Source organism: Electrona antarctica (genome assembly GCF_951216825.1).
Source record: "Electrona antarctica genome assembly, chromosome: 10".
Taxonomy (NCBI): domain Eukaryota; kingdom Metazoa; phylum Chordata; class Actinopteri; order Myctophiformes; family Myctophidae; genus Electrona; species Electrona antarctica.
The window spans coordinates 40,543,832-40,568,608 of record NC_136791.1 but is presented as its reverse complement, the minus strand read 5'-3'; the positions used below and the strand labels follow the sequence as shown (position 1 = coordinate 40,568,608).

The following is a 24,777-nucleotide window of genomic DNA, read 5'->3' as shown; positions in this document are numbered from 1 at the left end:
TTATTCTATCACATACGTTACAACATCCAGTGCCTCATGGCGTAAACATTTTCAGCGTCGTGGTCCCAGTTGGAATTAAATCCCCAATCATGATGGTGTGAGACATTGACCTTCACATTCAAATGGAAAACTGTAAACCCTAACAAGCCATGCTTTACCCCACAGTTCTACAAGTCAAGCCTTTGGTTGGCCACAAATCATCACTTTAGAAAAATGGGAAAGCCACTCTCCCGTTCCTCTTTGATGCGCCGGGCAAGGGAGGTGCAGCTTCTATTACTGGGGCCTGACAACAGGTTCTGTGTGGGGATGAAAAAGTTGGGGAGTTTGCTGTCTCGCAGATGGCCTTCAAAGTCTTCCAGCAGCATTAGGAAGCAGTGGCTCAGACGGGAGGCTTCCCAGTCGCTGTCCTTGTTTCTTGAGCAGCAGGTATGGAAGAAGGTGGTCTTGGCGTGGTAGGAGCAGAACTTGGCAAAGGAGGAATCCTCCTCTTTCAGCAGTCCCAGCATATGTTTCAGAAGCTTCAAACACCCCTTCCTGAAACAGGAAAATAAGCAATTTGACTGACTGTTCTATTAGTCTTTACAACTTCTAGCATGATGAAGTGATAACTCCATCTCTTCAACCTATAATTCCACACATTGTCCTGTTAACCGGAAGGTCAAGCGTTTCTTTTCTGACCATCCTTGTCAAAGTATCCACATATAGTAGCGCTTATGGCTGCTTATACACTCACTTATGACGAAATAGTGCCTTAAAATAGTGTGTGTTAATTTAATTCTGAGAGTTCCTAAACAAAATCTTACCTGCAGCAGCGTATTTTGCCATCCTCACAACATGTCTTTTCAGACCCATGATTTTTGACAATTTCCTTTTCCACATGCGAAAAGGAGATCCGCCAAACATCTGTGTCATTAATGGAAAAAGAAGAGTATTTTAGGCATATACAGTACGCCTTTAGGCTATTCATATATGTATACATTCCGGTACGGTTTACCATACCTAACTGATTCTGTGTGCAGATGCAGACTTCTTAACTAATTTATTAGGCTTAACGGTGCACATATTAGTTCAAACAACTTAAACTGTAATATTTTACTTGCTTACCCTTTTGAAAGCTTTCCCAGTAAACACGAATTGTATACAGCACATAATCACAAATAATAATACATAAATAAATCACACCCGTGTGAAGTGAGCAGCGCTCTAATCATCGTACATCAAGAATGGTGGTCCCTTATTGGCCAAGGGCTCCCACCGACATACCGATTTGCTCAGAAACATATGACGTAAATTCATTCATTGTCAATGGCATGTGTCCAGACAGAATCTACACTATAGCTGTTTATAGGATTTGCTCAGACAATGGCATTTTTAATGTTTGTTCAGACAACACAAACATTAAAAGCTTGATATAGGAGGGGGGGCTATATATACACACACACACACACACACACACACACACACACACTCTGTGTGTGTGTGTGTGTGTGTGTGTGTGTGTATATATATATATATATATATATATATATATATATATATGGTGTATGTGAGGGGGGGGTGGGGCAATACAAAATACAAACAAAACTCTTAAACCTTGCTCCACACTTTAGTCGACCCAATTATCTGTTGTCAACTTGTCTGAGGCTCATTCTGATTGTAAACATTTTATATGAGGAAGGAAGATAATATATGATATGATCCATAAAATCAAAGAATATTGGTTTTCCAAAAGCTATCAATGAACTGATATTATATTAGCCAATATAAACTTCCCTTTTCTCTGTCCTTCAGACCTTCAATGATGACAAGGTATTTATTTGAGTCTCTATCTTGAGCTTTTACAAAATCAATTTCTTAATTGTACCTACAGTAGCACTTCTATGGTATACATCATTGTTACACAGTAAAATCCAGAGTGTAACTTTGTAAAACATGCCTCATTAAAGGTGGCTAGTCAATTACAGCTCTATTTCATGGGCCATGTTAGTACCTTTAGCAAGTACCCCGTCACGTTCAGCCATAGCCCTGCCTTCATGCTTTGGGACGAGGTAGTATGGCTTTCGCATGTGTTGTTGCTTCACTTTTTTCCCGAGCCAGTCGTCTATTTGAAACCCATCCTTGGTGAATTCTGCTGGCCAGCTTGTTCGCACTTCAATCCCAAGGACAACATCTAAGGAAATGGGGACCGGTCCGACTCCTTTGATCGTTAAGGTTACTGCTGGGCAGCCTATCTTTTTCTTTTCCATCTCCACATCTGCACAAATAAAGAAGTGACGAGATTAGAAGCATTCTGTTGCTTACATAATGTTAGTTAAGATGCGGTGGCTCAGGGGTAGAGTTTCCAGATGGTAACCGCAAGGTCGCCAGTTCGAACCCGGGCTCCCCCAGAGTTAGTGTCAAAGTGTCCTTGAGCAAGACACTGAACCCCTAATTGCTCCTGATGTGCTGGTTGGTACCTTGCATGGTTTCCGCCGCCATCAGTGTATGAATGTGTGTGTGAATGGGTGAATGTAATGCACAATCTATGTAAAGCGCCTTGGATAAAGGCGCTATATAAATTTACCATGCTTGCCTCTAGCCTAGTCTACAATGTAAGCTGCTGGTTGAGGATGCAGCATCACTTACACTGTAAGTGTAAGTTACAGTTGGCTATGAAAAGTGTGCCCTGGCAGAACAAAGGTTGGGAAACACTGACTTACAGTACTACATTACATTACTCTCCTAAAGAGTGGACTGAACAAACGCTGAGCTCTTTGACAACCATTTGTCATGCTTTTTCATGATTGGATTATTTGATAGGAACATTGCCATGCACATAGGGTTCCAGTGCCGTGCAGTCAATGTACACATTTGTCACATTTGTTTAAGATGTGTTGGTATTCAGTTGTTTACATTCTCCCCTGCTCAAAAATGTCCATCAACCTCAGCATGGCATAGGTGATAGTGCAGTAACTGAGTGGGAAACAGTAAAACACTGCCTTTACTGTAAATGTTTTAAGGTGTTTGAATATTTGTAAATATATTTGATGGTTCGATAGTTACTCACCTTTCATCATCTTCACACATTTCTTCACTTCTTCCCTGAACTCCTTGAGCATTCCATAGGCAGATAAGGTGTTGTCTTCTTCTTGCATGAAGCGTTTCAGGGAGCTCTCTCCGCGTTTTAATGCCACACTATAAAACGCCCCATCATCTCCAAAAGGTTGGAGGTCCACTCGGTCAAGGGGAATGGTCATCATCACATCAAACTCATCCGGATTGGAGATCTAGAGAGACACATTCAAATCACTATATTATCAATGTGGAATCCAAAGTCCTTCACAGTATATCCTACTACCACCATACAGTGCCTATATTTCTAATAAGGGTGGCCCCACAAGCCATTAAGCAATGCAGAAAATGGAACCTCAAACTCTGGTGTAGTACATGCCCGGTGACTTACAGATATAGCAGCAATTAAGCATAATAAATTCCATGTTTAGTGCTGAGTAAATGACAGAAGATGACATGTCTGTGGAAGGGGTATGCCCCCCGTGACTCACCTTCAAGTTCTCGTAGTAGCTTCCAGTGGGCAGCTTACTTATGTCTTTGAAACACTGTGTGTTCTTTTTCAGGTGATCCATTATGTTCTTTATGATGCCATTGATGCTGCTTGCTGCCTCTGACCTCTGCACCTTTTTGATTTTCAGTTTTTCCAGGGTCTTCCGGAGAAGGACTTCATCAACAGATTTCTCTTTAGAAATTAAACGTGTCACAGAATCCTGCCTGAGGGTCCTGGGTGGCTTTTGCTCCTTGCAATTGGATGTCTCCTTTGGTAATTTTTTGCTCTTGCCATCACATGTTGCTGTCTTTGGTGTAGCACAAGCCTCTACTGGGACTGTTTCTGGTAGAGCACATGTCTCTCTTTTGACACTCCCTGCTGGCTTCTCCTCATCAATGTCTTTCTTCTCCCTCTGTTTTGGTTTATTTTCATCCTTCAGGACTTGGCTCTTCTTTTCCTCCATGTCGCCTTTCCCTGAACCTCTTCTGGATGCTCGTTTAGTCTCCACAGGCTTACACACATCCAGGCTTCTTGCCTTGTGCAGTCTCCCTCTGCCAGTCATGATTTCACAAAGACAGCTTTCACCTTCGCGCCCGACAGTTAAGCAAAAATCATTTCCTTGTTCAGCTCTGTAGTTCCCATTTATGGCTGATGACACAATCTAAGGAATGTTCTGGACTCCTCCCATGGTGAAAGTCTATGCCTGATGTATGATGAAATAGTGAGAGCTCTTCATGATGCTAGCAGGTTTTTATTCACCCGCCCTAGAAAGGCCAAGAACATCAAGCCAGGGTGGAATAAATTTGTAGCTAGCCACCATGCAGAGGCCAATGAGGCCCATAAGGCCTGGGTAATAGCTGGCAGGCCCAGACAGGGACCTGTCCTTGAACATAAAAAGAAAACAAATGCTAAGTACAAATATGCATTAAGGTTTATAAGCAAACAAGAGCAGGCCCTGAGTGCTCAATCTATGGCTAATAATCTACTTGATAATGACATCACTAACTTTTGGAAAGAGATAAAGTCCCTTAACAGGGCTAAAACAGTTCTCCCATGTAATGTAGAGGGGGTAACAGATCCAGTAGGCATCGCTGCCCTCTGGAGGCAGCATTATGCAACATTATTTAATTGTGTTAAGGGTGAGCCTTACCATATAGGGGCTATAGAAGAGGATAGTATTTTTTTTAACACCCATGAGGTTGTTAATGCCATACGGCAACTTGCTGACAGAAAATCCAGTGGTCTGGACAACATTACAGCAGAACACTTAAAGCTAGCTGGTCCCAGATTGGCAGTGTTGTTGTCTATCTGCTTCTCAGGGATGTTGACTCATGGCACTTTACCAGAGTCCATGCTGTCTGTCGTTCTGGTTCCTATAATAAAAGACAAAGCTGGGAAAGTAGGAAGTATAGATAACTACAGACCCATAGCTCTTGCCAGTATTGTGTCTAAAGTACTAGAAAAACTACTCCTTGATAGATTAAGTATATACATTTCCACCACTGACAATCAGTTTGGCTTCAACATGGTACAGACTTATGTATTTATGCTCTGAAAGAAGCAGTGGAGACCTATAGAAGGCAGGGCTCTACTATGCTGGTTGGTTTTATTGATGCGTCGAGAGCCTTTGACAGAATTCATCACTACAAGCTTTTTAATAAGCTCAAGCTTAGGGGTGTGCCAAACTGTTTAATACGCATTCTTGTTTACTGGTATGCTAACCAGAAAATGCAGGTAAAATGGGGGAGCACATTATCCACCCCTTTTCGGGTGGGTAATGGTGTCAGGCAGGGAGGGATTTTATCCCCAGCCCTCTTCAATTTATATATGGACGGCCTGTCAATGCAGCTGGAGGGGTACAGAACAGGTTGTATGATTGGTGATAGCCTGATTAATCATTTTATGTACGCAGATGACCTTGCTATAATTTCTCCTAGTAGCAGTGGGTTCCAACAGCTACTCAATGTATGTACAAATTATGGTATTGACTTTGATATTCTTTATAATGCTAAGAAGAGCATGGTACTGATATGTAGAACTAAAGAAGATCTGGAACTTAAGTTTCCTGCCTTTCATCTGTCTGGTCAAATTATGGGCATGTCCAAGATTACAAAATATCTTGGGCATATCATAACAGATACCTTAGAGGATGATGAGGACATGTTTAGACAGAGGAGAATGCTATATGTACAAGCCAACATGTTGGTCCGTAAATTTCACCATTGTACTACGGATGTTAAGGTAAACCTCTTTAGAGCTTATTGCACCCCTCTCTACACAGCTCCACTGTGGGTGAAGTACAAGAAGGAGAGTCTACGCAAGCTGCAAGTAGCCTATAATGACTGTCTTCGAATCCTGTTAAAAAAAACCAGGAGCACTAGAGCCAGTGGGCTTTTCTGTTCATTGGGTCTCACTACATTCATGGCTCTGTTGAGGAACCTGACATTCAAATTCATGAGCAGGCTGGATCGCTCACTGAATGGACTCATTGGTCAGATGACAGACCCAGGCCGTAGTTCTGTAAGGTACACTTCTACCATCAGAGGACACTGGCACGAGTGCCTCGCTTAGAGTAGTAACCTGTGGGGCTGGGTAAATGTACTGTATTTTTTATTTATTTTTATTCTCTATTTGTGATACTGTCTTACCTTGTGGGCCACGAGCCTGTAATAAAGTTTATATATATTGAGTTGCCCTAGGCCTAGGCTATGTCATAGACATTAATCTCTTTAATATCTAAGATCTTACAAGAATTTTAATGAAAGCATTTATTTGACAGTTTTACAAAAATGATAATCGCATTTATAATTATAATGCGCTTATAAGGAATTACACACTTGTTAACACTTGTTTATAATTATGTATGACAACTTATAACAACATATAAGTGCTGGTCAAAATACCTTAATCTCAGTGGAACAGGACATTATAACTAGGCCTCCCTTAACTTAGTTAGTTAAAAAGTGTCTTTGTTATTATAAGTTGTGCTTAATATGCTTAATCATAAACATTTAGAAACGAGTGTTAGGCACTCGTTGTAAAACATTATAGATCTGACCTTTTAAGTAAATTATTACCTGGTAGAAACATTTAGACGGAGAATGAAAATGTGAAAACAGTTAAATTATTATTATTATTATTGTAAATTAATGCCCTACTTGATCATAGTCACACAAAAGCATCAAAGGTTTTGAGCTTGTAGATCGGCCTCTTTTGAAAGTAACAGAGTGAATTGGTGAATTATGTACAACTGTACTTTTACATACAGTATACTGTTGTGTCCACAACCAGGTAATAATTTACTTAAAAGGTCAGATCTATAATGTTTTACAACGAGTGCCTAACACTCGTTTCTAAATGTTTCTCGTTGTAAAACATTATAGATCTGACCTTTTAAGTAAATTATTACCTGGTAGTTATAATGTTCTGTTCCACTGAGTTAATAATGCATTATGACCAGCACTAAATTATATTATAAGTTATAATACTTCATAAACCTTATTATAAGTTGTTATGCATAATTATAAACATTTATAACAAGTGTTACAATACCTTATACTGTAAGTGTATAATTTGATGATAAGCAATGTCAGCAGCCCAAGTCTCAAATGAACAGCTACACCTTGTGGACACAACAGTATACTGTATGTAAAAGTACAGTTGTACATAATTCACCAATTCACTCTGTTACTTTCAAAAGAGGCCGATCTACAAGCTCAAAACCTTTGATGCTTTTGTGTGACTATGATCAAGTAGGGCATTCATTTACAATAATAATAATAATAATAATTTAACTGTTTTCACATTTTCATTCTCCGTCTAAATCAATTCAAGGTCAAGTATTTCGTTCTTAGTTCAAAACTCAAAAACAACTCCATAAACAAATATGCAATGCAATCAAACTGCCGTGATAAATTAAATTAAATAATAAACCTGGTTCAAATAAAACAGGCATTAAACTAAAGACATGAAACAAAGTAAAATAAAAATCAAGTGCCTCAATAAAACAATGGTCAACTCAAACTAATAATACAAAGCTATTATTGAGGAAAGTCCTCTGCTTTTCTCTTGCCTCACTAACCAGTTGGCTATAATAGAGCAAGGCGGATCACAGACTTGTTTGTTATACATCTGATCTAACTACATCTTACTCAAGCTCATGGACACAATGCCATAGGGGAGCCAGGTGTAAACTGTAAAGGTTCTGAGTGAGAGTGAAAGAAACAGGAGCCAGTTGCAACCTCTCACACTAAGTTCAAACTTAGCCCTAGTTATAATTTAAATCGCTTTTAAGTCAAGACATTTAAGCTATAACTAGACTAGTCCATAGCCTTAGACTTCTCCATGGTCCTTAAAGCTATGGACCAGAGCTATAACTAGGATAAGTTTGAGGTGTTGCATGGGTGCAACTGGCTCCAGGTGAAAACAGTGATGTGTGTTAAATTATCCTGGTTAATGTTGTCACCAAATCCAGTGCCAGGGTGAGGCTATATCGGTGTGTAACCCTTACCTGTTAGAAACAAGGAGCTGGGCTTTCACTCAGTATTTCTACCATAACCAGCTGATATTACTAGCTGTGGCTAGTCAACAAACATGCTAGCCTGGAGGAGAAGAGATTTCAACAAGTTGTTTCTGAGTGAGTATGGATGCAATCTGAGAACTGTTGCTGCTATGTGTGTGAATCTGTGAATCTGAATCCTCCCTTTTTCCCCCTCACTGTATATGTTTCTTTTCCCTTTTTACCTCCTTTATGATGAATTCCTGTTCTGTTCTTTGACTATATAGAAGTGTCTATTTGTACGTCTCTAAATGTTTTGATGAATTGAACATGGTGGACCCTCTTGTAAACAAGTGTAATGCTTAAGTGGGTCGTCCACTCACAGTTAACAGTCTTTGTATTGAGTTTGTGCTTGAAATGTACTGTAATTCTGCAAACTGTTAATAAATATCAATCAAAATCAAAGTGTAGAACAGCACCACCTGCTGTAGGTCCTATGTTAAGCAGGCAGCACCAGTTCAAATGGTGTCTCAGTCTCAATATATTATTTATAATATTACTATGCATATATCAAATAATTATCAAGTCCATAAACCTGGGCTCTACACACCTCTTCAGTTGTGCATTAATACTGTTTAAACCTGGTTTACTAACCAGTCATACATGGCATTGTTAACAACACTGTGTGTGAAAATGTTTTGACCAATATTTGGACTATGGTGCATAGTCTGCATCAGGTGTTGCCACAGGATTGGTCAATATATTGAGAGGTGTCAGGTGTGCCTAATGAAGATGTAAGTGAGTTTATAAAATGGAGCTCAACTGAGGGCTCAAGTGTTGAGTAGGAGAGATTGAGAGAGTACATATTGAAATTGGTCAGAGTAGCTATACATAAGTATAGTTGCTAGGTAGCCTATAGTAAGCTAAAGATAGTTAGAGATAGTCAGAGATAGTCTAGATAGCTATAGTCAGCAGGGATAGATAGTTTATAGTTTAGGTATCGATCCCAGTCAAATGAACAGAGTTTTCTGGTCCACAATGTGTACCCTTCTGGCTTTATCCCATGTGTTCTCTTCAACTCATGAGCTTTACCCTCTGTCCCAGATGGAGAATTGTGTGGTATTTATGTAGGAGGAGGCAGCTGAATCAACACTGGGCGGTCAAAACGGCAAAGGCGGCAGATCAGATCTTCCAGGAGTTCAACAGCAGTGATCTTGGTGCCCACTGCGGTGTTGAAAAAACCCAACATGCATCACTCGCTATTACTGGCCTGTGATGCAACCGACATCCGAGAATGGGTAGTAGGGAACTAAAGTCAACTCATATTTACAGTAACTGCTTCACTTTATTGGACTATATTCTTTCTGAAATGCATGTGTAGCAATGTGCGGAAAGCAGGGATTGAACCCGGGCCTCCCACTCGCCAGACCAACGCACAACCTGGCGTGCCAATAGGGCTGGGCTGTTGCGGGCTGGGTCTTGGCTGGGGGCTACACATGCATACAACCTGAAGGCCTAATGCCAGTATAATCCTATAAAGGTGCTATGTTTTGTGACACTTAAGTGCTCATGTATACACCCAAAAACTATTACCTCATATTCATGAAAACATGTCTTTTGGGTGGAACAACTGTTTGAGTTGGTGGGGATGGACCTTCTCAAACTAACTAAAACTGAGGGAGGTAATCTATGTCTGTTCACACTTTTTTTCCTCCTAGTATGACATTACTATGCTCCTCACTTTGTTTTCACACACATGAAATTTCAGATCAACATTGCAAAAAACTGGGGATAGAAAGGAGTTATTGTGCCCCATATCATGACCAAACGAATGGGCTTGTCGAAAAAATGAATGGCACCATCCAAAGGCAAGTCACATTTGGTTAAAATATGCAGCTATATCAATCCACAGATGTTAATTTGCGATGTAAAATGCCCTATACTGTACATGACATTTTCAGGTCTCTCAACAAGCTGGCTGCCGAGAACCCTCCAATGTAACAACAAAATCCAGGCATGCATGTTTGGCCTGAGCACCCAATTCAGGCCATCACAGGTGGCCAACACATGAGGTTACTGGCTCTAATTCTTACGGGTGGTTAGAGAAGGAGGTGGTGAGTGAAGGGGCAGGGGGAGGTGTACAACAAGGTAATCCATAACATGCAAAAGTCCCAGGATAAGATCCGTAAGAGGAAATTACCTTTTTAGGGTTGGGGATTCTGTCCATCAGGAACAGCGCAAGGGAGGGAAGCTGGAGAGTGACATGCAAATACAGTCAATTCCACAAACTGGGCACCAGAGTTGCCCATTTTGACCAGATAACGCATTACATTGAGCCAGAGGAAAGGATTCTAGCCAAGTTGCAGAAGCAACCGGTCCCTCACCAGTCCCCTCACCACACCACCTCCTTCCTACCATTCACCCCTCTGAGCCTCAGGCCTACTACTCCACCATCCATTGACCCCATCCAGACCAATGATATTTACCTAACAGTATGTGACATTAAATATTCTGTTCGACTACTGTGTACAATGACTCAAATTACGTGTATTTCCAGTCATCGATGAACACTTGTCACTTTTGGCTGCAATGTCACTTTTTATTAACCTAACCAAACAGTTGAATGTACTGTATTAAATAGACATATCTTCAATAGATGACATGTCAGAGCTGTGCCGCAGCTGCGGGGAGAAGAGCAGAGAGGAAGTATGATGACTTTGAATGTTATCTTTCATGGAAACGTATGCGTTACATTTATAAAACTTTTATGAAAAGGTCTTTCCATTTAAATTGTTCATGGTTTCTTTCAGATTGAAAGTACAGCCTGTGAGCTGTGGTTCCTCATCGGCTGTTTGGGAAATCCTCCTACTTAGGAGGATTCATTTTGTCCTGGGCTTGTCTGAGGACGACCTAGAGAGAGTATTTAAATAAAAAAGGAAATGGTACCCCAGTGCCTGCCTAGCTGTTGGTTCCCACGGCTACTCAGCCACTCTGGATACAATTGTCTGCAATGTCGTGCTAGGACAATCTGCACGGTCTACGTGTGCATTATGCTTCCATGCACTTGTCCCATTTAGTTTCTTTCATATGATTGTTGTGGAGCCTGCTGTCTGCAAGAGAACAATGTTTGAAGACTGTCTCCTTGTACTGTACATGTTCATGCTGGTTGAATAGCTTTTTATTGTGCCATTTTTGCATAGTATCTTAAGAATGTAACAACTTTTAATAAAAAAGACTAGAGCCAATATTTCCTTGTGGATATTTTCATTGATTTTAATGGGCTTGGTCTATAATGGACTGTCAATTTACCTACATGACACCTTGTATGCAGCATTATACTGTAGTAATGGCTTGATATTATTTAATATGCATATTAATTAATGCATAATTATTGAGACACCATTTGAACTGGTGGTGCCTGCTTAACATAGGACCTACAGCAGGTGGTGCTGTTCTACACAGTCATGTTAAGCTCACACCTAGAGACACAGATCAAATGCATAATTTCCTGACAGCCTTCAGCAGCATCTCATAGCCTCTATGCTCAATGCTCATAGCCGGATTTGGCATTCACAGGGTTTTCAGAAGGAAAGTCATTGAACACAAACCCATTCCAAGATGAGAAGTTTATTGGTCTGCAAAGTAGCCGTTTTTACAAAAGCACAAGGAGGGGGGTGGGGAAATAGTAGCAATAACACAATCGTAGAATGGACTGCCTTCATTTAATTTAAACATCACATTAGTGCACAGTCAATGAGACTAAAACAATGTCAAAGTAACAACTGGGGCCCTTGTGGACCAACTAGATATGGTCATCTGTGGAGATTTGAAAATTAATTCCTATCAAACTCTGAATTTAAAAATAAGAAATAAAATTAAGCTATTTTCAGTGTTTTGTGAAAGGGGGGAAATAGACAAAATTACACCAACCCAATGGGAACCTCAACCTATTCTCAGTGTCCTATACTTAATCAGAAACACTTTTAAAAGTATTTTACCGAAGTCACAACCGTGGGCTACTCATATAAAAGTCAATTCATATACTGATCAAAATTAGTAAGTCAATTTGGCAAGTGAAATGTTGGCCAAAATAAAGGAGGCACTGTCTTTTAAGAGAGGAAATGATAGAACTGCTGGTCTTTGTTTAAGGGTTGGGCATTGTAAAGTTTGTAAATACATCAAAGATAATCAATTTCTAATGGATAAAACCTTGACCTGGAAAAAACATAATGAAAGCATTTCATTATGTAAATATTTGATGCGTTTCCAATTCCAATTGAATTGCACATGCCATCTGTTTTACTGAAGGAAAAACAGATAGCAGAATCAATGTCCTAATAAGCTTTGATTATGTTTGATTCATTCACCTCAAAGCTAATGCCCAAATTTTAAAATACTACCAATACGATTCCTAATTTTTCAATACCCAGACCTACTATTTAAATGAGTATAGAAATGATACAACACATTACACATTCCAAAGCAGTCATCTACATCTACACAGAGGACACAGATGACACTTAATAGTTTTCTTTACAAAGACATCATGGTGTACCCGCAATAACAGTGCGAGTAAGCACTTTTAAATATTAATGTCCACTGGTTTAAGTTTTGTGCATCCTAATGCTTATGTCAGTGCAGCAATATTCAAATATTTTGCACAGGTTAATTAGTAAAATGTGGTACCGTAAGTAGACTACTAATCTGTATTACATTTGTACATACTGTATAGGAAAATAAAAACCTAACCACAAAGAAACATTGCTGTTGAAATAAGGGAAAAGCACATGCTTGACTGAATAAAAAATGTTTGATTTTACAAAATGTCCAGGTAGTAGCTTAGTTTCATAACACATGCATGATAACAAAATGCTTTCTGTTTAATTGTATTACACCCCACCCACCCCATGTAAAAACTTTGTTTAGAAATATGTACATCCATCAAGTATGAAAGCAAGGTTAACAAATTTGACCTATAGTCTTTCCTCACTAGTCGGTTGGAAGCCCAGTGGGTCGTGTAATGTTCTAGGTCAAAATAATGGTCAACATCACAAAAACAATTTAGAATACTGTTCCAGTCCAGACCCTAGAATTTAAATTCACCAGTGCAAAAGATGTTTCCAAGTCCAACACAACGGGTGGGAAGAAGGAAGTGTATCCAAATGAACAGAGAATGAAGAGATCTCAATTTCGCCACCCAGGACGTTTAAATATCAACTTACAATTGAGATAACATTCAGTTTTTCAGTTCCATTATAAAGGGACGTAGAGAAAGGTTTAAATAAGAGAACAATAAAGATTTCTGGGGGTAATTACATTCACCAATTAGAATATTAGAATCTCTGTCCTGGAAATGGGATCATGGGGAGATCAGCTAGGGGCTGTTTTTACATAATCTAAAAAATAATTACATCTGAAGAGGTTTTCCATTTCACAAATGCCATACTGTACCTACAGTTGGGTGCCACCGATATTGTCCCTTATCATTTGACCCATTTAGGCCTGACCTCAAAATTTCAAAAAATCCTTCTAAATCCTCCAGTTTTCTGAAATAAATATTTTCACGATTTTTCAAAAATAGCAGACCTACAAGCTCGTAGCGCGCCACTCGGTGGCGCGCTATGAGCTTGTAGATCTGCTATTTTTCAATAGCTAAATTATAATGTTTAAAACACCAAAAGGGGTTCCCGCCCAAAATGGGTTAACTGTCCTTTTGCGCAGATCACGCAAACCTCAGCAAAAAGAAAAGGACTATCGATGGCCTCCAACTGTATACTACTAGGATTACTATGGGTAAGAGTAAGACACAGTCTCATCCTTACTTTCCATTGGAGTCATACATCATTTTCTTAATATAATTCTCCACCATCATTGCGGATGTTTTTTCATCAATTTGTGACCATAAGCATATTGATCGACGCAAAGCAGTAAAAAGCTGGTGCCATGCACCATATATCGCAGATCTACAACATGCTGTGAGCTTGTATATAGATCATCTATTTTCAGTGTGCGACGCAGTCACACAACTAGAAATCATTAGATTGCTTTGCCCCTTTCATTACGCTTCTATGGAACTGTACCACACGGAATTGTAACCAGAAATAGTGCATAGATATGCCATACTGTGTAGGTACAGTACAGCACAGTTATGTGCACAATGGAAGAAAATACACCACGCATGCACACACAATTCTCTCCATTCTACATTTTGAGCCTTTTAGGAAGTTGTCATGTGTAATCTCCCTCCCCCATTCTTCCTAACAACAGCACGAGAGCAAGACCATATGGTTTGACCTATTAACCACTGTCAGCCAGTATTTAAATGTCTCACAAACGGAAACCCAAAACATGATTCTTCATGACATGTGACACAGAAATTGTATCATTGTCAATGCAATTTCCACTGATGCATGGTAGTTTCAATTCTAATTCAATTCATAGGATGATTGTGCCAGTTAAGTTTAACCATTTTAAACCTGGGGTCTCTATTTTGAGCATGTCATTATTGTAAAAAAGAAGTAAAAGCATTAAAAAAAAAAGAAAGCTCGAGACACATTGTGAACTTGTATTTGGGGGTCCTAGAAATGTTTGTGAACCCCCTGGCATAGAGTTATATCATATAATGGCAACAAACTCAAGTATGTTGTTAAACTGTCAATCGCAAGAACGGCAGCACAAGAGAGAGCAGCGACAATACTGTTGCAGATTGCATTGGTCTACAATGGTCTATAACTCGACTCTTTCAGTAAACGAGTGCCAGTCATGGAAAAAGGAGCACTCTTTAGTTTAGAAAGACCCTGTCTGACCAGCCAAGAAAAAACTGTCCCAACAGTCACGATCACTATATTGATATGTCAACAACAGTAACAATTAAATGTGCATGTGGCAAAAAACATGTTTCCTTCTCTGAATATTGTAGAGTCCTGTTAACAGGTTGATAAAAAAAACAAGGTTCTCGGTACTATTGTGCTCAGATATCAAAGGCAGACTTCGTTAACATGAGTTACAGCACAGAGTGGCTGTCCGTCTGTTCTTGTCAGTACTGAGGAGCTTACAGAGTCAAGTTCACAGGCAAAGCCTGACTCTCAACGGAAATGGCTTAATCCAAATGTGCAGCAGCTACCAAGTGCTGAGCAACGTTCACCAGCACATTATGATCAGTACGGAGGCAATACTGGTGTAACACTGAAGATAAGCAGGCTTAAACATGCTCCCTTTTTTGAAAAACATTACAATTCTTGATGCTTCATAAATTCAATGCAACTGTTGTGAATAGTCACAATAACATTGGCTCTATCTTCTATATAGTTTCAGCCCAACTATTTGCCTCTTCATTTGCAGTGACTGGGAATGGAAAGGCAGTGGGCACCCATAAGCAAGCCTGCCCCGAACACAACGGAGGTCTTTCATGGGTCACAATAGCCCTACTCCTGCTACAGCGCTTTGTTCAGTGAGCCCAGCTTCTGGGGTTCCACCGTTCCAGCGTGAGATTTTTAAGTGGGCAGAAGACACGAGACAGTGTCTGATGTTGGCATGAGACTGACCTTTAGAGGTGGCGGGTTTGCTAAGTCATGTTCTGGGGTATTGGTACTCACTGCTGCTCGTTCATTCAAATCAGATTTTTACACTCACAAGTTAAATTAACACTTGGCTGTGTAGCAGCACCCGAATTGTCTGATTTAACTTGTCCTTTTTCTTTTTTACTTGAGCTTATAAGACACTCACAGGCACTGAACCTATACTAGACTGCATCTGCTGGTGCTGTGTATCAATAAACTAGATAGAAAACCTGCCAAAAGTTTCGATAGATCACCTTAACAATTTGTGTACTATAAACTGTAGCTTGAGGAACCGTTCAATTGAGTTCAATGGGCCATCTTGAGAAGTTTTCACTATTACTTTCAATGGGGTTTCTAGACACATTTTAACCCTAATTGCTACCTCAGCTTGGTCTAGAGATACATTAGAGTGTAATGGCTATGTATCTATAAATATGAAGAACATACAGTACACATGAATAACAGGACTGAGACTGGACTACAACAGAAATAGCTGTGCAACCAAATATTGAGACAGAATATATTTGTGCATCACTGAGTCTCCTAAATACTTCCTTAAAAACATCAATGTAAATTCAAAGTACCATCTGGGTCTCAACAGCTAGTACTGTTGTAAGAGCAACTTTTTCAAGTGTTTTTTTCTTGTTAGCCATGAAGCATTCGTGAAACTATATTAGTGAGGCTGTCCATCTGTAAAGGTTGGTTGGTTTGCGTTATCTTTGCGTTATTTGCGTTATCTTACTTTGTCCACCAGAGACTTCTGAAAACAGCAAAACAAACTTGGCCAGAAACAACACTCTAAATGAAACATGATGAGCCACACGGCTCAACTATACACACGTCTAGATAGCCATCTTTTAATAAGTAGCGCATCTTCTATACAGTTCTGATTCGTTTTAAATGGAATGTGAAATGGGCAAACCTGTAAAAAAACATTTTTATTCAGACCTTTTGCGAACCACTTTCCCTCCCTCTCAATGTAAACAAATCTCAAAACGTCCATCTTACATTCTATTTACTAGCTCTTCTTAAGTCAGTGCACAACACCTAACTAGCTACAAGGGAATGGTTGCAATGGACAGTAAATGTTGTGCAAATGACTTTGAATGCACACTGTACAGTAAACTGCACAAGACTGCTACATTGTCATGATTTCACAATCACCATTATTTGTATTTAAGCTGTGGAGTCTGAAACGTGTTACTATGACAACTATAAATCTAAGCAAGGGATGCAAGGTGCATTGGGTCTGCTGTGCTGAGAGACATGGCGATGCCCCAGCATATAGAGAAGAGGGGGAAATAGCACCTGAAGCAGTACTGCACTGTCTTCAACAATGTATCTTTTACAAGCCAAGAACAGTAATGTGTATTTCCTGTCAAGTGCAGTTAAGAGACATCTAAAGGCAAATGCAGAGCCTGTTACATTTATAAGGGTTTCTGGAGAACATACTGTAGTTGCAGGTTATACAGTATGCTTGCTTTTGTTTCACACTGACTGCTAAATACTCCAAATAGTTTTTTTGCAATTTGAAAAGTATTTCCCACGCTTAGACTATTACTGCTGTAATACTACTGTGAATTACAGCCTTTGTCTCAGTAAAAATCCCCTAGATAAAAAAACTAATAAAAAATAGCCTGCTATTATTATATCATGAGCTCCCTGGTCCAACAAAACTGGAACTAGACAAAGAAACTTCCAGCAAGATTTTGTGGCTTGCGCTGCAATGACAAATCAAATCATGATAAAAAATTAAAAAGAGAGAAACTAAATCAGACCCTGGTTATATACGTAATAGAATTTAGCATGAAAGAAAAAAGAGGGAAAGAGAGAAAGTATTCAAACGGGTGACCCAATGGGTTTTGTACGATTCTTTGTCGTTGTGTTGAGTGATAGGTAGTGGATGATGATGATGATGATGATGATATGTGTGAGTGTGTTCCAACTGTGGTTAAGTCCTTGCTTCTTTTTGACACACACACACACACAGCCACGGCGGCAGCTGGATGTAGGAGTTAACCAAGCTTGGTGATGTGTAGTCCTCCTTCTATCCAGATTGTGTCGATAGACACCAATGATTTTACTTTATGATAAAAGTCAAAGAGCTGGTGTCCGTCCACAAATATTCGAAACCTCTGGTGCTCGCAGTGGATCTCAATCTGGAAGGAGGGAGTGTGAGAGAGACATACGTTTAATGTATACTGTAAACACATTAACAATTCATAAGCATCCAGCACCACTTGAAGCCATATTTGGACACAGTTCTAAGTGCAGATCAGGCCAGCGAAAAAGCATGTCAAATTCAACATTATCCTGCCTTTTCTCCACAGTTTTCATCCAACAGTTACCATGCCACGTACATTTGCAACATATATTGTCTGAACATTATTGGTGTGCTCGACATTTTGCCCACCCCAAATGGGCATCCTGCCTATGATTCTGGTGTTCTTTGTAACAGGTTTCTGACGGCAAAAAAAAAAGACAAAAGCTAAATTGTGATCCACATGTGATGAGAGAAGGGAACCGTCATATTCCAAACCACATTGCATCATGATTTTATCCACATGGATCACACTATAAGGGGCACTTGGTTTAATCCACCTGACCACAGCCTTAATCTCTCATAACACCCCATCCACAAGTCTGTGATACAATCATGACTGGGCTGATCATGCTTCAAAATGCAGCACACGTGTGTACAGTACAGTACAGTACAGTACAGTACAGTACAGTACAGTACAGTACAGTACAGTACAGTACAGTACAGTACAGTACAGTACAGTACAGTACAGTACAGTACAGTACGTCAAAGCAACCAAAGGTATGGCACCCCCATATCTTGCAAGTCTGATCGAACCCTACAAACCAGCCTCAGATCAGCCAACGCAGGGAAGCTGGAAGTACCTTCACTAAAAACGCTGGGACAACGCTCCACGTGTCCCAAACTCTTCTCCCTTCTGGTTCCAAAACTATGGAATGCACTTCCCATTGCAATCAGAACGGCAGACTCACTCCCAATCTTTCACCAGTCTGAAGACCCACCTCTTCAGACTTCATCTTGGCCCGTAGCACTTGCCCTAGCACTTGCTGTATCCCCGACGACCTTACAGGCGCATGCAAAGGCTCAACTTATCTAACTTATCTAAATCTAACATTTTATGTAGACATAGCACTATATAGTACAGGGGTGGGCAACTTTGACAATGGAGAGGGCCACTATATTTCCACACTCATTCCAGAGGGCCACAGTGCATGCTACTGTCGTAGCAAAAATAGCCGATCTACAAGCTCAAAATGCGTCGCACTGCGATGCGTTTTGAGCTTTTAATTGGAATCCTGAAAAGTAACCTTTTTATTGAATTTCAAATGCATTTAGTTATAGTTATGTTAACTTTATGAACTGTTAATATAACTACATTGGACACAAAAAGACAATACTTTTAATACTAGTCATTAAGTAATTAAAGCGGGTCATGTTTGCATGTTTGGAATTGTAACAGTTGCAATCAATACTATATCAGTGTTCTTTTTTTTTAACTTCTAATTTTTATCCCACGATTTTGTAACCCATTTTTCACCGCTGTGTCAATTATCTAATGTGATCCTGGGCTCTACACACCCTCCGCCAACCTAGTCCCCATATATGGGGGACATGGGGAGAGCAACGGACTTGAACTCATGCTTCCTTCATGCCTGAGTCTCCAAGTTGCTCCTTTACACCTGACAGGGGGGAGTTTCCCTGGTTGGACGTAGCGCGTGGAAGGAACACGTTATTCCAACCAGTTCCTTTCCCCTCCATCAGGCGCCAGGGGGAGGCAGTTTAGAGACCAGGATTACTGCATGTTTTTTGTGAGGGTACCTACCCTACTATATCAGTGTTCTGATATTAACCTGCGGGTGGCCCCCGGGCCGCCAGTTTCCCACCCCCTGATATAGTATATATACATAGTTTCATTATATAGATATTCCACTGTTAGGTTCTTACCTTATGTATGATTTATGATGTATTACCATGTTTTTGTTTACTATAAATCGCTCTGGATTAAGATCGTCTGCCAAATGCCTAAATTGTAGTTGTACTTGTACAGTACAGTACAGTACAGTACAGTACAGTACAGTACAGTACAGTACAGTACAGTACAGTACAGTACAGTACAGTGTCAGGGGGTCAGTCATCAGCTTATCCTTTGTGTTGAGTGTCAGAAACTTTGCCTTCCAAAATGTCAAATGACAGACTGTCAAATACAGTTTGCTGTATGTACTATCAACTAAAAAGAATGATGTATGTATATCCACTTTTGAAAATAGTGTATGTATTTCATATATATATATATATATATATATAAAATATTACATGTATGTTCCTGTGAAGTGGTGACTAGAGAAATGTATGTATTACCCTTTTAAAGAATGACATCATTGAAAGAGCATACATTAAAAGCCACAAATTCAAATGTAGGATATCCCTTTCTGGGACAAAACCCTAGTATATTTATAGTCCACCAGTTTGACAGATCCTTTCATCTCTGAATTATTAGAGCATAATATGACTTCAGCGCAAAAATGTCCTCGGGTGTCATGCAAATTATGCATCAGGCATTGTTGTAAACAAATGCTGGGTTAAGAACAGCTGTCATAATATTTGACTTGCACTTGACTTGCCAATATTGCAAATAAATATTTCTGGCATGCAGGAGCATCATAGGGTGCTACATAATATGAATGCTACATAATATTGTCCAGGCACTATGGATCTGAAACCTTATTGTGCTACAAAGTGCTAGTTGTGTGTAATGCTGGTGAGCTAGAAACAGAAGCATAATTATGCTAATGTTAACGCTCAGTACAAGTTGCTCTGGGGAGCTTTTTAATGAAGAAAAACTGGATGGTTGAGAATCCATCCTGTAAATCTGAGGTTTAATTAAACCTCAAGAGTGTTCAGTCATCTATTATATCCTGTGCAATAGTTATAGACCACAGATTACTTTACTCTGTAGTAAGCCATTGCTAAAGGCGTGAAATGTAAAATTGTAATGAAAATATAAATATTCCACTGTGGTGAGACATGCGCCTTTTGTCTCTCTCTTGTACGCTTAACCAACCTATAGGATCAAATCCCACATGTGTCCTATTATCAGCATCCCTTCTATCTCAGCATTTAACAAGCATTTCCATTAACAACCATGCTGTCTGTACTGGTATACTTTTAGTATCTGACCACATGTAAAACAAGAACAATTTCAGAGGAATCTGACAACATAAGTGTAAAGCAATATGTGAATATTAGATTACTGAACATATATGAATGTCTTTCTGACCATGGAATTGCGCTCCAACTCTGTTACTCACTGACATTTCGGACAAGAGAATCATACAAATACCTGACATGTAAATGGGAACACAAAGTAACATCTTAAAAAAAATCCAGTACATAAGAAAGGACAGGTTTACCCTGAAGGGCTGATCAGGAATGAAGGGGAAGTAATCGGTGGAGGCTTCCTCCTGTGTCCATTTCCCTGAGATGCGGGCGTTGCGCACAAACTGGCGACCAGCAAACCGCGCAGTGAGTTTCAGTGCCACGTCATGCAGAGGCTCCTTCTCCGTGCCACGCCCACACGTCAGGCTGACATCAAAGCTGAGTGAGGAAGGACCCAAATGAGTGAGGGCAGTATTGGCATGGCGCATTTGATGGCATGCATACGAGGGGAGAACACACTCACACATAACATCATCATCATCATCAAGATGCAGAACTGTGGTTCTTAACTGGTGGTCTCACACTATTTTACACCAACTACAAAGTCAAGAATAAGAAATGACAAATGTTCTTCTATGACCTTTGCCTATGAATCTGCCACAACAACTTTGCGACCCACTTTTGGGTCCTGAGTCCTGACCCACCCGCTGAGAAACAAGCACAGAGCAATAGCTAATCCAGGATAAATCAGACACATAATTCTCCTTCTGCTGTGTAAGAGCAAAGCAATTGCTGGATAATTATGAATAATCCGTCAATAGGCAGGCGACTTTTGCTTAACCACTTACTGTCTATTACTTCCTTGTATGACAATATTGAACATAGCTGATCTACAAGCTCACGGTTCACACTGTGACACGTCTTGCTCATTTTAGATTTTAAAATGTTGGTTTAGAACAAGTGATTCTCAAAACATCACACCCGTTTGAAGTGAGGGGCGCTCTTATCATCATACATCATCTCATTCCGGCCAATCACAATTTGCGTCCTCACCTTCGTCGTCAATGTTTGTTTTTACGCAACGTTTGTGTTTACACAAACACTCAAAACTGGCCATTAATTGTCAATGGCATTCAATGTTAGTGTTAGGACAAATACTCAAAACTGGCCATTCAGCGCCCCTCAAAAATTGCAGATAATACAAGCTCACAGTGCCTCACTTTGTGTCCACGCTGCAAGCTTGTAGGCCTATATACATCTGCTATTTTTGAACATTTTTTGTTACAAATCTTCTCTTTTGGAGGTCTCTGGCACAAAACATTCAGCACTGATCAGTTGGAATAGTGAAAACCAAGAGCTGGTGAGCTCATGGGGGAGGTTTCTTCCATGTCGGCCACAAAAGTTTCCATTTAGGGTGGCCAGGACTCAGGACACACCCAAAACAAATCTAGTTGACTGGGTCCTTTTGGGCTGTTGGCAAGAGGGAACGCCCTGCTTATGCAAAAAGCCACCATTCTTCCTCAACGCCCACGCCTTGCTTTGCTCAGTCTGTGCTCCAGTTCCAGCTGAGCAGATGTGTTGTTGAACTCTGCCTAGGGGTTGATGGCTCAGCCTCTTCTAGAGCTACTATACAATGGCCCTGGCAGATATCATATATCCTATGCATAATTATAACTCAAATCTGAAGCACTATAGACTATTTGTATTTTGCAAATCATCTGTCAAAAAATTGTCTAGGCCTACTTTAAATTAGCCACAGGTCATATAATGTCAGTTGATGCTGTGAAGGGCGTATGCCTACCTGGTTGGCTCCAGGTCAACAATGCCCATGACAATGATCTTTTTTCCTGGCCGCATGCCTCCACGGATGCGTCCGCTGAATGGCACCGTCTAGCGGAATGCAAAATTGGGCCATATGCACAGACCGGTTTAAAACATAAATCAAGCTCTGCAATACCGAATAACACACATTTAATCAAGTCTTACCAGGAGACGCGAAATATCCTTGTCAGGTGATATAAGGCCAGGGGCGAGGGAGTCGTTGAGATTGTCATCAGATTCGACATTCTTCAAAACCAGTGAGAAAATGGGACATGAATGAACGTAATTTATGTATTAGTCAAATAGCACCGGTAGCTAATAATAACATCATAAAACGCAGATATTACCACAATTAGAGATGGTGTAGCCTATTTGTTTATAACAACATTGTGGCCTGGCCTCACGTGTGGCACAATGGGCTAGATTCGGACAGGAGATTGGCAAAAGACCCGGTGTTCTTCTGAATAAGCGGTACGCCTTCAAATGAAATTTCAAACCAGACCTTTTCATGCAGTGGCTCCACGTGTAAAAACGCAAACGCACATGATTGATCTGATCGGCATTAGCCGACAAACAGTGCGTGTAGCCTATATTCGACCAGAAACAGAGATATTGAATTTCCTCCTCGCCCAGATGAAAGGGTACCGCGTCGGCTCGGCGCGCGCCTGTCTGCTGTCTCCTAAGGCTGTCTCACATTTGCAATAAACCTGCATGGCTTGCGGCGCGCAACATTTGCAAATGTAACGGATCGAATCCATCGCGAGACCACTGTACGCCAAAAACATCACTATAATAAATTAAATTAAAAACCGGCGGTTTTGTTCCAATACATAATAAAAAAATACTCACTATTCCGTCCCTTTCCGCAGCCTGCACCGCCATCTTGAACAGAATACCATAGGATGCTTATCAGACGGGGCTGTCCTGCCGTGGAATGTGTCGTGGCACTGAGTCTGACAGGGGGCTCCGCTCTTCCACGTTCAGATGTAGAGACTACACTACAGTCTACAGGAATGCCGGCGGCAAGTTGAATCACCCACGGAGCGTGCTTCTCCCGTGTGTTGCTGCCAGTGCTGACGTATGCTCATAGGGCATATTAATTACGGAGCTAAAAAGCTTAATCCCCGTCTGTTGAAGCTGCCTAATCAGACACATCTTGTTCACCACCTCATCCAATAAGGCAAAGCTCTGTTGTGTCCGTTTGATTACTGCGGGGGGCACATGGGCATCATAGTCCAGCTTGCTGGCTTGACTCAACAATTTCAAAACGATTCAGCAGGTGGTGGTCAATATATTCTTCTAACATTCAAATAAGCATGCATTCCATTCCGTAGCCTAAGTTAAGTCAAGTTAATACTTAATTCAATGTCTCCACCAGGCCGAAGACATAAGGCATTTTGCACTCCGTCCGTGTGTGTGTGAGAGAGAGACAAGTCTGTCCTTGTGGTGTGGTGTGTTACCAGCTAATCTCCGGCACCGTTAACCGGTCAATGCGAAATTTTACACACACACTCTTTGGATGCCAATGATGAACCTCTGCCCCCAAATTTTCCAGAACGGCCTGTTATAGTGCCACCAGGAGGCCGACTTTTGAAAAACTTTTTGCATTGTTTCTCCTCCAGATTCCCCAAATCCCGCAAATCGTTACACAGTATCTCTATAGTCATTTGTTCAAGACGGATCTGTCCGATATTTCATATTCCATCCGAATTGGCTAACGTTGGCTTTCAAAGTTTGCAGGATTGGCCCGTTTTTAACAAAAAGCCTCAAATCATGAACGCAGCGTGCAATTTATGTGAAATCTTTCACAGACTTTCCTATAGGCTGAGGAATATATCCCACCCTTTTCACATTGGCCTGTTATAGCGCCAGGTGGTTTAACAGGTGGCTTTTTTGCAAATCACATTTTTGGAACAAAATGCCTCAAATCATCCAATTGCCATCCAAGGCGTAAGAAGAAATGGCACCCTTACATTGGCCTATTATAGTGCCACCCGGAGGCCACAACCTGACCTGCCCTGCACTTTATCTAGTTGATTTAACCCACGCAATGGGCATTATTAGAGGAGACACTGACAATCTATAGCCCTTTCCATCCAGACAGTTGTAAGCATGACCATGAGGAAATCTCTATCCCATATCTCTCCTTCCCTCCTCCCAC

General features: G+C 40.5%; 1 protein-coding gene across 3 annotated transcripts; it reads right to left on the bottom strand.

The window, feature by feature from the left end:
• Positions 1-200: 200 nt before the first annotated feature.
• cgasa (cyclic GMP-AMP synthase a) lies at positions 201-23,686 on the bottom strand (the record flags this gene model as incomplete). 3 transcript variants are annotated; one of them, XM_079511625.1, is made up of 8 exons in its annotated part: positions 23,466-23,686; positions 22,782-22,862; positions 22,597-22,685; positions 21,050-21,233; positions 3,047-3,266; positions 1,991-2,254; positions 804-903; positions 201-534 (listed from the first exon to the last, which is right to left on the bottom strand). In XM_079511625.1, exons 1-8 carry the CDS (start codon positions 23,496-23,498, stop codon positions 201-203), a joined length of 1,305 nt encoding a protein of 434 aa, XP_079367751.1. In that variant the 5' UTR covers positions 23,499-23,686. The 3 variants fall into 3 exon arrangements, with proteins under 3 accessions (XP_079367751.1, XP_079367749.1, XP_079367750.1); XM_079511623.1 differs by lacking the exons at positions 21,050-21,233; positions 22,597-22,685; positions 22,782-22,862; positions 23,466-23,686 and adding an exon at positions 3,543-4,113; XM_079511624.1 differs by lacking the exons at positions 21,050-21,233; positions 22,597-22,685; positions 22,782-22,862; positions 23,466-23,686 and adding an exon at positions 3,675-4,113.
• Positions 23,687-24,777: the final 1,091 nt, after the last annotated feature.